The sequence below is a fragment of the Scardinius erythrophthalmus genome, assembly GCF_964197995.2.
Source record: "Scardinius erythrophthalmus genome assembly, chromosome: 15".
Taxonomy (NCBI): domain Eukaryota; kingdom Metazoa; phylum Chordata; class Actinopteri; order Cypriniformes; family Leuciscidae; genus Scardinius; species Scardinius erythrophthalmus.
This window is the reverse complement of record NC_138235.1, coordinates 40,284,695-40,300,858: the sequence shown is the minus strand read 5'-3', so window position 1 is coordinate 40,300,858 and position 16,164 is coordinate 40,284,695. Positions and strand designations below refer to the sequence as shown.

Genomic DNA, 16,164 nt, shown 5'->3' with positions numbered 1-16,164 from the left:
ATCCTCGCCGGGAAAACACTCCTCGAGTCATTTAAAGGGTTAGTTCACCCCAAAATGAACATTCTGTCAGTAATTACTCTCCCTCATGTTGTTCCAACCCCGTCAGACTTTCGTTCATCTTCGGAACACAAATTAAGATATTTCTGATTAAATCTGAGAGCTGGCTCACTCCTCCATAGGCTTCAAGGTAATTGAAACTTGCCGACCCAGAAAGTTTGTAAAGACAATGTTTAAAATAGTCCAAGTGACTACAGTGGCTCAACCTTAAGTTTATTAAGTGACAAGAATAGTTTCAACTACTTTTGAACCGTTTATTTGTGATGGCGTTGTATCATTGAGCGAAGATATGTCGGAAACGAATCCGCATCCTGAGGGATACCGGCGCTGCGCAATCATTTATTTTAGAAAGTGTGTTATTCTCTAAACAATCAAGTTGTGATTCCGATGTGCTAGTGCAAGACATTGATCTTGTAGTTAAAGTTGCTTTGCACAATGTGTTCTTGCGATCTGGAATCATTTCAGGAAACGTTAAGGTGGCAGTCCGAGCTGAACCACATAACTGATACTATCCTGAGTGTATGATAAAGGCTGGATCATCAACAGAAGAAAAGAAAAAAAAAACTTCCTTGGAAAAAAATAACAAAAGAAATTAAATAAAATAATCATCGTGGCATAAGTGTACACATCATGTATTAATTAAGTGTTACATAAAATAAAAAATCCACAATGAAAAACAAAATCTACATTAATAAAATAAATAAACCATCCAATAGGGAAAAAAAACTATTCACAGTGAAAAACAACAAAAACAACAAAATACAAATTAAACAACTATGACGTTTAAAAAAAAGGAAAATAAACCCTAATCTGGGAGATTGTTTCCACCACAGAATAAAAATAATTGCGACTTTATATTTTGCCATTCTGACTTTATAACTCGTAATTTCACTTTAATATCTTGCAATTCTGACTTTATAACTCACAATTGCGAGTTAACATCACACGATTTTGAAAAATAAAAAAATTAAAATCAGAATAGCATTATATAAACTGGCAATTACCTTTTTATTTTTTTTATTCGGTGGCGGAAGCAAGCTTCCATAAAAAATAATAAAAAGGTGTCAGAAAAAAATTCGTAATGCAATAAGAAAAGTCATTATGGTATGTATGTGCATACATTTATAGATAGAGTGTTACACTACGAAAAATTAGTAGTAGTATTCAAAAAAGTGTCATGTGTTAGCAACTTTAAACAAATGGCGACCACATTAAATTCAGAGGATTTCCAAACCAACTTGGCAACCCGGGTGACGTCGTTACGTCTACGTGCGCAGACACACGATCAAGACAGACAAACACCAGTGTAAACACATGCGCACTATTTAAAAACTTACTTAAAACCGCATCAAATGCAATTTAATAACGTATATGTGTATATAGAACATTAACAAAATAACATTACATAAACGCTAACAGTATTTACGATGTGAAGAAACTGCATATTTGTACAGTAATATTGAACGAATGCGGTGCATTGCTTACACAACAACAAACCAGAGAATTTTAGAGACAAAGATTTTATTTACGGCAACAAAAGCATGATTATTCAACTGTTAAGTAATCAGACAAGGTGCAGGTTGAAAATACAAACAAACAAACATTCAGTTATACTGAAGCTCTCACCTTACAGTCATGTAATATTGTTTGATTAAACATGTATGTAATTTTATCTCAAGAGAGAAACCGAACATTTTATAACTTTTCCAAATCCTGCCACATGATGACCAGAGTACAAATATCGAATAATCGACATTCAAAAACAAATAAGGAATGAGAAGCCGTCAAAAACTAGTCAGAGAAACTCGATATGTGCGCTTATAGTGTTTGAGCATTGCAAAAAAAAAATTCATCAAGTATTTTTGTCTTGTTTTCCAGTACAAATATCTAAACATTTTTAAAACAATATACATTCACTGAAAAAGCAAAATGACTTAAGATATTAACTCTGGCGTTCTGAAAAAATTAAGCAAAAGTGAGTTATTATTAAAACAAGAACAAAGTCTTAAAGGAAAATACGATTATTTTTGTTCATGTTTTAATCATAATTTTGCTTCTCCAGTGAATGTGTCGTGATGATATTTGTACAAGATAAAAAAAAAAAAATTCTCCAGCTTTTTGAGTTTTGGTTTGTATTTACACCTCTGAAAGAAGGCCATTCATGGCAGAAATTGGTCAGAAAGAAAAGATAAATCAGCAAAACTACGTCTGATTTACGTGTTCTCGCTAACTATGATCAGAGAGAGGAACCTTTTCTTAGTTATTGTGCATGTTGGCACCTCACCGAATGAATCCCTCGACTGCTAAACATCACATTTCATTCATGTTTATGATAAACATTCTCATAGAAAACCCTGAAACTTCAGTTCTGTCTGATGATGTAACTGTTTTCATTTGCAGTGTCCTCCACACCAGAGGGGGTGCTGTTGCGATTTAGCTGTCGTCCTGCAGCATCTCCTCGATCTCACGGTCCCAGATATCTTCACGATTTTCCGGGTCGACGACCACCTCGTATTCCTGAAGTTCCTGCTGCAGTTCCTTCTCCCAGTCGGCGGTCTCTTCTATCGGAGAAACAACAAAAGTATTCGCTCAAAAATGGACGAGAAAATTTAACGTTTTTAAATTTTCATATTGGAATGGGATGAAACTTGGTGACTTTGGTCGAATTAGCCACGTGAACACACAAAAAAATCATGGACATGATTCGGATTTGTTAAAGAGTCCGGAGAAAAAAAAGTCACACTTGGCTTATTCGCGATCTAAAATGGCCGACATAGGAAATTAATGGGAAATCCGAAAAAACTCAGAGAATCTTTTGGTGGTAAAAACTACAAATCTACAATGACTACAAAAACTACAAATGTGCGAAATAAAATCAATGCAGTAAAGAAAATAAACAGCAAGGAAGAGGTTAAAAGGACACACTCACTCAAACACACACTCACTTACACACACACACTATCATACACACACAAATAAACTGGTGTGACTGTAACAATAGGGTCAAATTGAGCCAAAAGACTCAAATAAGAGGTTGAAATCAGATCAAACCCAGATTGATTAAGCATACCTGTTCATTTTTGTTAAATTTTTATTAAATTGTGATGTTTAGTGTAGCAAAATGTCTTCCTCTGTGTTCGGGTTTGACCATACTGAAAAATAATGCAAAAACTGACACTTCAAATCAACATTAAAAACAAAATCTAAACCTTGGCAAAAAGTAGTCTGAGAATGTCTAAGTATAAATAAAAAAAAACAAAAAAAAAAACTTAAAAGTAATTATGTCTAAAAAGCACTAGAGCACTGAATGGTTTAGCTCCGCAGTACTTGAGCGAGCTCTTAACGCATTATAGTCCGTCACGTCTATTACGATCTCAAAATTCCGGCCAGTTGATAATACCTAGAATATCGAAATCGACTGCTGGCGGTAGATCCTTTTCCTATTTAGCACCAAAACTCTGGAACAGTCTTCCTACCATTGTCCGGGAAGCAGACACACTCTGTCAGTTCAAATCTAGATTAAAGACACATCTCTTTGACCTAGCTTTCACATAACACATTATAGACTTCTATAATTTAATGTTAGGCTGCATATAGTAGGTCAGCCGGAACCGGGAACACTTCCCAAAAATCCTGATGTACTCGTTACATCATGAGAAGAATGGCATCTACGCTAATTTTAGTGTCTGTGTTTATCCCGAGGTTTTCCCGCAGCCTGCCGGATCCAGGCCGTATCCAGATCTGACGAAGGACCTTCACCTGGACCGATGACAACGCAGTGCTGAAGTGCCAACTAGTCTCTCCCTATGGAGGATCCCACTACCACTCTACAGATAAGGCGTTGTCGGGAAATTCGTTTCGCGGTCCTACCCCGAATTGATAAAATTCTGTATCAAAATGTTAAGGCCAGACAAGTAGTTTAAGGCGTGGTTTGTAGGAAAATTACAAACCCGCGTACATATATTCAAACGCACATAACTATAGAACCAATTCTTAATGCGCATGTGAACGCCATCAGCGTTTCTCACATCTTCGCGTTTAAAGTCTGTGTAGAGAGAATGGTGTCGTCTTAGCGGCCCCTAATTTAACAACTACATGATCATTGCGACGGAAGTGAATCAATCAAAACTAACTTTATCTGGAAAATAACTTTATTAAAGAACCGCTATAAAGCCAAAACAATCTCTGTTACCTTAAATTATACGTTTATCTCTGTAAATCTGCTTTGAAACAATCTACATTGTTAAAAGCGCTATATAAATGAAGATGACTTGACTTGATTAGAAAAACAATTATCAATTATTAACAATATTTCAATGGTGGAAAATAGCTCATAAAATTTGCATAAATATTGCATCGTATCATAAAATCCCCCCCAAATTCTAAATAATGAATAATTATTAAACAAAAATATATAACATTGGTTTTCCTGAAGAAAAAACCCCCAAAGTAACACTTCAGTAGTGTGTGTGTAGTGTGTGTTGTTGGTTCTCACCGTCCTTCTTGTCCAGCACCAGCTGCTCCATCTCCTTCCTCAGATCCTCCTGGTTTATGTCACAGGCGTCAAACGCGTCGCTCACGAACTCGGACACGCCGGGGCTGGTGGAGATGTCCTCCTCCTCCTGAAGGCAGAGCGGACACAGAGATGAGAACACACACACACACACACACACACACACACGTGACCATGAAGCAGACCTGAGGGGAAACCGTACCTCGTTAGTCTTGGGTGTGGAGCTGATGGCGACGGGAGGAGTCTTCGGTCTGATCGTCTCTGTGGAGCGGGAACACACACGTTCACTCATCTAGTAAATGCATCTTGATTGAAGAGTGTTAATATATCTGGACTGGAAACACTGCGTGAGGAGAGCACGTTTGCCGTGTGTGTGAGTGACTGCGACTCACCGGAGAGGGTTTGGTCGAGTGGAGCGCTGGAGTTCTTCTCCTCCGCCTGTTGTTGAGCCGCGAGAGCCGTGAGCTGAGCCGACTGCTTTATCAGAGACACGCGGTAGAAGTAATTCCTCCAGAACACGTCCTCCTTCACCCTGAAACACACACACACTTAGAAATCAGCTCACAGAGACAGAAAACAAGGAGTTAACCCTCCTAATGCACTCGGCTCCGATTCAAGTCTTTTTAAATTCATAGTTTTTAGTACGAAAATGAAACTTTGCATATGTGTGTTATAGTCCGGGTGATATGTGCACTTTTTCATAAAAGCATGAAACTCGGTACTTAAAATTTTCAGAAATGGAGTCATAGCAAAAAGGCCTTGTGGCGGCCATTTTACTTTCCACCATTACCAAATGATGTATTTTGTTTCATATCTCCTGGATCAAACATGCTAACACAGAAAGGATGTCTATTCCTATGTTTTGATGGTCAAGGATTACAATGATGCCGTATACAACATCATAAACTGTGCATGTGAATCATGTTTCATGCTTTTATGAAAAAGTGAACATCACCTGGACTATTAACACTGTCAACATACACATCAATTATGCATTTCAGATTTTTTAGACAGAAAAATAAAGTAAACTAAAGAGTTACACCTTTCACATTCCGTGTCTGCGGCTTTACACGTGAAACTATGTTTTTTGTTCATCTATTAGTTCGATTTGTCTCAAATACTTCTGTAAAATACATTTATCCTCTCATCCACACACTCTTTTCCTTCCCACTGCGACTGCACTGCACTGCACACACACACACACACACACACACACACACACACACACACACACACACACACACACACACACACACACACACACACACACACACACACACACACACACACACACACACACACACACACACACGATAATTCTGAAATTAAAATATAATGAATGTTTGTTTGTAGATCAGAAGTTCATGGATCAAACAGTGTGAATATGTAAAAGGAAAGCAGCAGATCAGGCTGTTTATCATCTGAAAGTTAAAGTTTATGCAAGTAAATCCATATATTTTGTTTAAAAACATTAATTTAATACTGATGTAGTTTTGTTAGAAAAAGAAAGTGTAGTTTTCTGATAAAAATCAGTCATGAGTTTAATTAAATCCACTGAAGTCAATGGTAATTCTCGTATTAAGTTTTAAAAAAAATTATTTAATATATTCAAATAAAATTTCTCATAAACATTGATAAAAAAATAAAATTATGAATATATATATATATATATATATATATATATATATATATATATTTTTTTTTTTTCATCCCTAGATTAGAATAGAAACATGCTAACATTTTTGTTCATTCATTTATTAAGTTACTGATCAGATACAATATGGTTTTAGTTGAAAAAATATTAAGTTTTTAGTTGTGAACACTGCAAAAACTGCTTTTCTTACTCAGTGTTTTTGTCTTGTTTCCAGTCCAAATATCAATCATTTCTTAAATCAAGATGCATTTACTAGATGAGTGAAATGACATAAGACATTAAGTCCTGTTTTCTGGGGGAATTAATCAAAATGAAGTGAGTTGATGCTTAAAAAAAGCAAAATGATCTGCCAATGGGGAGAAAAATAATCTTAATTCAAACAGAAACAACATTATTTTTCTGACCCCATTGGCAGATCATTTAGCTTTTTTTAAGCATCAACTCACTTCATTTAGATTAATTCCCCCATAAAACAGGAAATCACATCTTATGTCATTTCACTCATCTAGTAAATGCATCTTGATTTAAGAGAATTTTTAGATATTTGGACTGGAAACAAGACAAAAATACTGTGGTTAAAGGTAAAGATGTAAGTCGTAACTTGGTGCAAATCCTGCTTACACACACGTTTGTTTTACTGTGCGCATTGTACTGCGTTACGAAGCTTTAATGGAGCCAGATCTCACTGTTTAGGGACGAGGTCGAAGCGCATCCGGTTGAGAAGCTCGTCTTCCTGTAACATCACGAGGGCGACGGAGGACATCTGATCGAAGTCGAAGTGAAACTGCACTCCAGCCGGAGGATCACGCAGGAAGTTCCTCTTGTCCTGAACGAAGACAGAAAAACACACCTCAATCATGCTGTCCTGGTCTAGAATGATCAGGGCTCTCGTTTATCAAACTGTGTGTAGGATCCTCACTAAAAGTGTGTGTGCGCCCAAAGGCCAAAAAACATTCAGACTTATAAAACCGTGTGAACGCCAGAACCTGCGATAAATCCCCTTTATAATCCCAGTCAGCGGAGGATTGTGTTCACACGCGTCTCCTCCCCGAAATAACCATTAACCATAACATAACATTTTTTTCTTCTTCTTGTAATTAGGAGTATAGTGAGTAACATGCTTTACCTTCACAAATGAAATCCTCAAAGAACATTTGCATTTAAAGAAAGGCCGTTTTGAAATGCTTCTATTATTCACACATTTTATGAAATTTCAATGTTTTCCATCTAATGCTTTTACAAGACTTGACTCTTTGTGATGTAGTCATACAAATAATTAACCATTTGCATAACTTTAACACAAGTCAACAGAGCTTTTGCCGAAAAGTGAGCTAATATCACAAACTATGTTTTTAACCTAGCCATTATGAATAAATAATATAATGTTATTTTTTTATTTTATCTATGTTGATTATATGAAAAGTGAACAGCATGATGAGTAAGATAGGATCATTAGATGCGCAATATATCAGGAGACACATGGAGAGGGTCAGACATGATTTTGACCACTTCAAAGTTTTGTTTTGTATAAAGCCTTTCTTTAAAGTGAATTTCGTTTTGTATAAATTGTATCTTAATTTGAATCGATGTTTACTCAACCAATTGCCTAGATTTAATAAATGTTTAATAAAGCAAATATAGCAGACAATTTAATCAGGACATGGAGGCGCCGACACGATTATTGCACTGCACATGAACTGGAGCGTGTCTCATAAATGAAACGAAACTCAGCTACTTCACAGGCATGATATATATATATACAGTACCAATCAAAAGTTTGGAAACATTACTATTTTTAATGTTTTTGAAAGAAGTCTCTTATGCTCATCAAGCCTGCAGTTAAAAAAAACAAACAAAAAAAAAAAAACAGTAATATTATGAAATATTATTACAATTTAAAATAATGGTTCTCTTTTTTAATATACTTTAAAATGTAATTTATTTTTGTGATGCAAAGCTGAATTTTCATCAGCAAGTACTCCAGTCTTTGGTGTCTTATGATCCTTCAGAAATCATTCTAATATGATGATTTGATACTCAGTTATTATCAATGATGGAAACAGTTGTGCTGTTTAATATATTTTTTTGGAATACTTTTTTCAGGATTCATTGGTGAGTAAAACGTTAACAGCATTTATTCATAAAAAACAGCATTTATTCAAAATAAAAACATTTCTAACAATACAAATCGTTACCATCACCTTTTATCAATTTAATGCATCCTTGTTGAATTAAAGTACTAATTTCTTGAAAAAAAAAAAATAGTTATTGTTCCCAAACTTTTGAACGGTAGTGTATATTGTTACAAAAGATTTCTATTCTAAATAAATACAGCTCTTTTTAACTTTTTATTCATCAAATAATCCTGAAAAAAGTATCTCAGGTTATAAACAAATATTAAGCAGCACAACTGTTTCCAACATTGATCATAAATCATCATATTAGAATGATTTCTGAAGGATCATAAGACACCAAAGACTGGAGTACTTGCTGATGAAGATTCAGCTTTGCATGACAAAAATAAATTACATTTTAAAGTATATTAAAAAAGAGAACCATTATTTTAAATTGTAATAATATTTCATAATATATATATTTTTTTTAACTGCAGGCTTGAATGGCATAAGAGACTTCTTTCAAAAACATTAAAAATAGTAATGTTTCCAAACTTTTGACTGGTACTGTAAAGGAATGGAAAACCCGGAGTGATTACAGAATGATTAGAGTGCAGAGAGGAACGTGCTTTTGCTCCACTCCAGACTTTGATCACATCCCCCTCAGCCGGGTGAATAGACCTCATCTTTCCTTAATTTAAGACCTATTCAAACTGAAATTAAGACATTTATTGCACTATTTGAGAAATGTAAGCATATTTACGGCATATTTAATGAAAAGTGAATTTAAGACACATGGACAGGCAGGAACCCTGCAATTAACGGAAATCCGTCTTTAATCCCTGATCTCAGATGTAAAACATAGTTTAAATAATTATTTTATATATTTAAACTGTTATTATGAGCATGCACTGTATGATTGGGACTCATAATGAATATTAAAGTGGTTTTCCTTCATCGGTTCCTCAGATCTCCGTCTCTAATGTTCACACGCAGGATCAGAGTTACTCACAGATGTACGTTCTCCCGTCAAGTGTGTTTTTATAAGTCTTTATGAGTGGCGTCCGGCTCTCTCAGGGCCGGTTCTGTGCGACGCAGCGGTTATAAACGAGGCTCCTGGAGATGTAATGAAGTAAAGCTGGAACTCACAGCGGATAAAGCCAGGATCTGCTGCTGGATGGTCTCCTCCTCGGTGTATCCGACCCAAGGCGGCACCGCTGCGTCTGCGGACACACACACTCCAGGACATATAGAGGCGCACAGAAACACATGTCTTCAGAAACACCTGTGCGACGTCATACCTGATTTCTTTGCATTTTTCTCTTGCACAAATTTCTCCTGTTCCTTCTGGAAATCTCCCAAAATGGTCTGAAAGAGAATCAGTGCAACTGGATTAAGGTGAGCCGCATCACACACTTCTTCTGGGAGGATCGTGTGTTAAAGGTGCAGGAGTTTGAAATAAATACAATAAAATTAAGTATATAAAGTAACAAAAAATAATGCCTCTCAATCGTTTCACTGCAAAACATGCTTTTCTTACTCAGTGTTTCTGTCTTGTTTCCAGTCCAAATATAAAAAAAATCTAAAATCAAGATGCATTTACGAAAGAAGTAAAATGACATTAAATATGATGTCCTGTTTTCCGGGGAAATAAATAAAAATGAAGAGAGTTGATGCTTAAAAAAAAAGCTAAATGATCTGCCAATAGGGTCAGAAAAATAATCCCAATCCTAAAGGAAACAGGGCAATGGTATCAATGATAGATAGTGTTTAATTTAATGCCATGTCAGCATTTTTTTATGGCAAAAATGTAATTACAAAAATCATATAAATACAATAAAACCAAGCAAACAAAGTCATATTATACAAGATTTTTTAAATTAACATATTATAAGAAATCCAAAACCTTTTCAGGCATAATCTTACAAAATAAGTGCTTAAGTGAAATAACTTCATAAACTAGTGTTAAACCCAGGACAGACCATAGCATATGTTTGGTGGACAGAATGCGTTTATAAATCTGATATTAAGAGTGAAATATGAGTTAGCGATGACAGAAACCTTGTCGATGATGCCGTCGATGTTGCTCTCCTCCACCGTCTTCTTGATGTTCTGCGCAGTTTCTGCCACAGACTCGGAGATCTTCTTAGTCGCGGTACTCGCAAAGTTCAGAATGAAGCCTGAGAGAGGAGAACACACACATTACACACACACAGACACATCCTCCGAAACATCACACTGAGAGGTTCTGCGTCGCTGTTCAGTCGGGCACTTTAATTAACCATGGTACTACTATAGTACAGGATCAGTAGATGCATATATATATATATATATATATAGTCAGGGCTGGACTGGGACAAAAATTCGGCCCTGGCATTTTGGCCCAGACTGGCCCACTACATATGATCATAGACACCACCCATCTTTGCACGCCCTTGAATATGTTTTTGTTCAACTCCTATTCCTTAAAACCACTAATGCCATGTAATGAGTGAGTAGGAATGAGTGAGAGTTAAAATTGTAATTTATTAACACAATTGAACTATTCTCCACAGTGATCAATCAAAAAAAAAAAAGCTATAAGCTGCATTGACATAGCAATACCAGTGTTTCTCACAGGATTTTTGGTAAAGCTGTGGTGAGTGTGCCTCTAGGGGGGTTTGGGGGCATGCCCCCCCATAAGAAAATTTTGTGCATTTTAATGTTAAATTCATCAATCTGGTGCACTTTGAGAGTTCAAAATTAAAAGCTTCAACCCATATTCAGTGCAAATTAAGCAAAGAAAAATTCAAACCTCTTTTAGTTACAGTTTCTGTCTAGATTACACTACTACATAATAAGTTAAATATTAATCCAATGATATAATAGCCATAAATTGTAAAACAAATGCACTGAAAAATAAAGGAACCTTTCATGATTAGTTTTTGTACTAATTTCATGTTTCACTAATTTCAATTTACATGATGTTTTATTTTGACGGAAATTGTACAGTTATTTTGGCGGAAAACATGATTTACAAAAGAGTCTCATTAAATTTCTAGTAAATTGCAGTAGCCTATTGGTAATCGTCAACTATGCAGATGTGGAAATAATGCGTAACTGGGTAATGGGTTCCTACACTCATGACATATCCAAGTGTTTTGAAAGTAGTTCTGCTTACCGCAGGCTCTACACTTTCTCTCTCTCTCCTGATCCTCCACTATCATCATCAGCCACTGGAGCTGATTAAGGTCCTGTTGCTGCAGAAAACATATTTTGACTAGGGGTGTAACGGTTCACAAAATTCAAGGTTCGATACGATACAATACGATACACTTTTGTCACGGTTCGGTTCGATACGATACACTTGTTTCACGGTTCGGTTCGATATGATACACGTCACGGTTCGGTTCGGTACGTTTTTGATACAGCAAAAAGATGTAATTTTTTTTATTCTTTTATTTTTTTTATTAAAACTAACATCATAAAGTACAATATTTTTTTTTTACTTTGAGCAATTCTGGAGCTATAATTGACTCTTCTTAGGAGCATATAAAACAAAACAGCTCCTTGGAAAAAATTAAATGCAATATTGTAGTAATTATAAATAAAGGTTTATTTTAGTTCAGATTAACATTTGAGGGCAGCAATTGTATTCATAATGTCAAAATAAAACCGACGCAATGTTACTTGAGGCATTATAGCCTACTATTCAAACCAAACTTCCATGCATGGTTGCAGTTAGTGTTACTACAGTAAATTCATGGTGAATGTTGCTGATCTGTGGACAACACTGGATAGTTCATTCATGGCACAATGTTTCTTCCTGGTTTCCACGTCAGCGCTGTTTGTTCCATTAATAACGGAGAAATGTGAATGTTTCTCACTAGATCTCGCAGCGATGTTATTACTTCTGTGGCGAATTCAAATGCTATCTTTACTGGATCTCTTATTAGCGCTGTGTAGTAACAGTGTAGCATGATCACGATCGGCTCGCGCTGCATTGGTCCAAACTGATTAACGGTCCTTCAACCACACAATAACGAGCAGTTTCGTTCCGCTTGCATTACTTTTGCCATGATGTTGGGCAATGTTGTGGTCGCGCCGGCGTCTCTTACGCCACGCATCCACCGGCCTTACATTATGAGCGCGCTTGCCACGCGCAACGCGCCTACATTTGAAATAACTAAATTTTGGTCGGCAGGAAAAATGGTCCAACGTTCGTTCGGTTTGAAAATGCGTACCGAACGGTTCAATACGAATACGTGTATCGTTACACCCCTAATTTTGACACATTTTACAGCGTTCTGTATCTATTTTTTACGCAATTTCTCTGCACATTCCTTGTGTTTTTTCTCCATCTCTCAGACTATATTTTGACAGATAGATACACACTGACACAGACCCAAAGGAGGCGTTTAAAGATGTGATTGGCCCAGCTCAGTGTCAATCAAGAAAAGAACCAATGGGCCTACGTGTTCCATGGGCCGGTGTGTCCGAAAAAAAACTAACGCTGCCTTTTTTTGACCAATGCATTACACCGGCAACCAGCGCCGCCAATTAAGCGAAACAAAACAAAACGAATGGGCCGCCGATGTACTAGTTTTATGGGCCATTAAGTAGCCAAAACAAACAAACAAACAATTTTTTTTTATATAGCCTACATATGAGATGCATCGGCCCAAAAAGCACGTCGGCCCACCGGGAATCTCCCGGTAGTCCCGATGGCCAGTACATGCCTGTATATAGTCTATATTTATACTGTTCTTCATCTCGGAGGAAATGATACCTGGACAAAGGCTACTTGTGCCAAAACATCGGTATTAAATGCGCTTAAGTGTGTGTGCAGTTATTTTTTCTTTGCATAAAGCAATACCTCACATTACTAGAACTTTACCATGCTATATCATATTATTTTGTGCTGTCAAATCAATCAATCGCATCTACCATAAAAATTTGTGTTTATATAATATATATCTGTGTGTGCACAAACACACACATACTGTGTGTATATATATACACATACACACACACATATTTATATTATATAAACAAAATTTTAAGTTAGATGCGATTAAATTACTTGACAGCCCTAATTATATATATATACACACATTTACACACACACACACACAGATATATATAAACACATATACATATACACACAGATAATGTAAACACATATACATACACATACACACACACGCACACAGACACACACACACACACACACACACACACACACACACACACACACACACACACACACACACACACACACACACACACACACACACACACACACACACAGAGAGATATAAACACAAACACGCACACACACACACACACACAGATATATATAAACACATATATACACACACACACACACACACGGAAGCCCATTTCATGCGCATTAGAAAAAAAACATGCATTGTAAATCAGCAACTTGTTATTTTTGTCTTAGCATCTTAATGTCATAAATTCGACTTTATCTCATGATAATTATGAAATAAAAAGCCAAAATTTGATTCTATTTCAATTTCCACTTTTTTGAATATGACTATTTTATAATCTTGACGTATTATCTAATAATTTCGACTTAATTATGGATTGTTTTCCATAATTATGACTTTTGATGTCATAATTTGGACTTTTCAGTGCCATAATTAACATTGACCACAGCATGATTAGTTGTGCTTGTGTATCTGATCTTCCACAGATGATGTATATATAGTTGTGTAGTGTGTGTAGTGTGTTGTCTCACCGCTGAGTCCTTTGGCCTGTGACTCTCCAGTCTCTGTGTTTATGTTTTTCTCCTCCACTGTTTCCGGTTTGTCAGTTTTCTCTTCATTCTCCGGCTCTCCGCCCAGCCACGAGCTCCAGCTCTTGAACATGCTGCTGTCTTTCAGTCTCTCTGCGGTGAAATAAACGATCTCTGCTCGTTTTAATCAGGATAATTAATAATTTTACTCCATGTCTCACACACATCCGCACTGGGCCACATCAACAACACCAGCAGCAGCTGAGCGCTCCCTCGGTCCTCATACAGAAGCTGTTTCTGCGGCTCCACAGCGACACCTGCCGCCTGGAGGAACGACTGAGCGCCACTAGCGGCCACGATAAACACGTTTCATCTGTTTTGAAATCGGTTGATTATGATTTGACTTTTCTAACTTTAGTTAGTGTGTAATGTTGCTGTTTGAGCATAAACAACATCTGCAAAGTTACAACGCTCAAAGTTCAAAGCAAAGGGAGAGATTTGCTTTTACAGAAATCACTTTTTAAGAACTACAACAAACGGCTGGTAGAGACTACACCACATTCCTCCCGGGTTAGTGACATCACCAACACTAGAATTTACATAAACCCCGCCCCCTGAACACGATTTATAGATTATCATGACAGAATATGCTAATCAATGACTAGAAGATAACTACACATCAGCTTCATAAACTCATCAACTAACCATTCAGAGACGTCCTGTTGCTTCTACATGTTGTCACTTCTTCTTGAGTCTCTCCATCATTGTCTGAATCCGGTTTGAACATAAAAGGCTAAAAGTTTTTGAAATGTTCAGTGTAATAATATTTAAGTCAAATGCACTGCAGTACTCAACATTTGAAGTGGATCAAGTGGACCTTTCATCAAAGTTATACATGAATTTTGAACAATACCGTTCTTGTATTGGGACAACTTTGACAACTTTTTTCTGTATTTTACATTTTATTCCGTGGTGGAAATACACTTCCAGCACAGATGTTTACAGATGAAATGCAGGTGTGGTGCAAGCAACACATTAAGTTCTCAATCCAAATCCAAAGCGTTTTGACTTCTGATGTTATTAGACTTCAGTCCACAAAGAGGTTCTAATCTGAAGTCGATATAATGAAGCATCAGGAACATCATTAATCTTCAAAGAACCATATAAATAAACTCAAGAACCTTAAGGACAGAAACTCAAAAACCACTGAAGAACCTTGTAAACCAGCACCATTTTAATGGGTTTATCATACCCAACAACAGAAAATCAGATTAAAACAATTTTAAGACATCAAAAAATAGCTTATAAGCTAATAAAACAGATTTCAGCTGCTGCTATGTGGTTTTTAGGGTGTTCTGACCGGTTGCTGTGTCATTGCTACGGTGTTTTAGATGGTTGCCAGGGTGTTGCTACAGTATATGTTTGCTATGGTGTTCTGGTTTGATGATATGCTGTTGCTATGTGTTTTTTAGGGTGTTCTGACCGGTTGCTGGGTCATTTGGGTGGTTACCAGTGAAGGGTTAAAATTTAAGAATATGTTTTCAGATATGCTTCCTTACATAACATCACAGTGAAGAATACTGATTTTAGCTTTTAAGGTTAGGTTATAATGGTATCAACAGCTCCTACCAGCCCTGTTTTCTCTATTGTGTTTTAAATGAGTCTTAAATGGCTCTGGGATGGCCCGTGGAACCAGAGTTTCCTGGGAAACACGCTGGGGTCTGGGGCAGGTTACCTTAACCTGTATACTCATTTACATGCTTTGTTTGAATTTGTCTCCACCCCCAAAAGTCCCTCCTCCTAAAATGCCTATAAGATAACATGTAAAGTTATGTTAGATCAGATCATGTTGGAAGTTTCTACAGCCACGCGCGTACAGAGGAGTTCTCAATAAAGAATAACTTCCGTTGAACGCGATCCCGACTGTCTCACTGGTCTCTGCTTCGATCAAAGAAAACTTTACAACTCCAGGGTGTTGCTACGGTATATGGTTGATACGCTGTTGCTATGTGGGTTTTAGGGTGTTGCCGGGTCATTGCTATGGTGTTTCGGGTGGTTGCCAGGGTGTCGTTTTGTGGTTGCTAGG

At 36.7% G+C, this 16,164-nt stretch overlaps 1 protein-coding gene across 1 annotated transcript; it reads right to left on the bottom strand.

Annotated features, from left to right (window-relative positions):
• Positions 1–1,561: 1,561 nt before the first annotated feature.
• On the bottom strand, positions 1,562–14,423 carry syap1 (synapse associated protein 1). Its single transcript, XM_081386723.1, has 9 exons — positions 14,082–14,423; positions 10,400–10,518; positions 9,640–9,706; positions 9,488–9,561; positions 6,911–7,050; positions 4,963–5,102; positions 4,773–4,831; positions 4,553–4,679; positions 1,562–2,618 (listed from the first exon to the last, which is right to left on the bottom strand). Exons 1-9 carry the CDS (start codon positions 14,209–14,211, stop codon positions 2,491–2,493), a joined length of 984 nt encoding a protein of 327 aa, XP_081242849.1. The 5' UTR covers positions 14,212–14,423; the 3' UTR covers positions 1,562–2,490.
• Between the last annotated feature and the right edge of the window lie 1,741 nt (positions 14,424–16,164).

What these genes read in the sequence shown, in the direction of transcription:
- syap1 (XM_081386723.1), bottom strand. Translation starts at nt 14,211, where the DNA reads ATGTTCAAGAGCTGGAGCTCGTGGCTGGGCGGAGAGCCGGAGAATGAA. An exon ending in GAAAAATGCAAAGAAATCAG is followed by an intron (nt 9,562 to 9,639) that starts GTATGACGTCGC and finishes GTGTGTCCGCAG; the next exon opens with ACGCAGCGGTGCCGCCTTGG. An exon ending in ACTCGACCAAACCCTCTCCG is followed by an intron (nt 4,832 to 4,962) that starts GTGAGTCGCAGT and finishes CCCGCTCCACAG; the next exon opens with AGACGATCAGACCGAAGACT.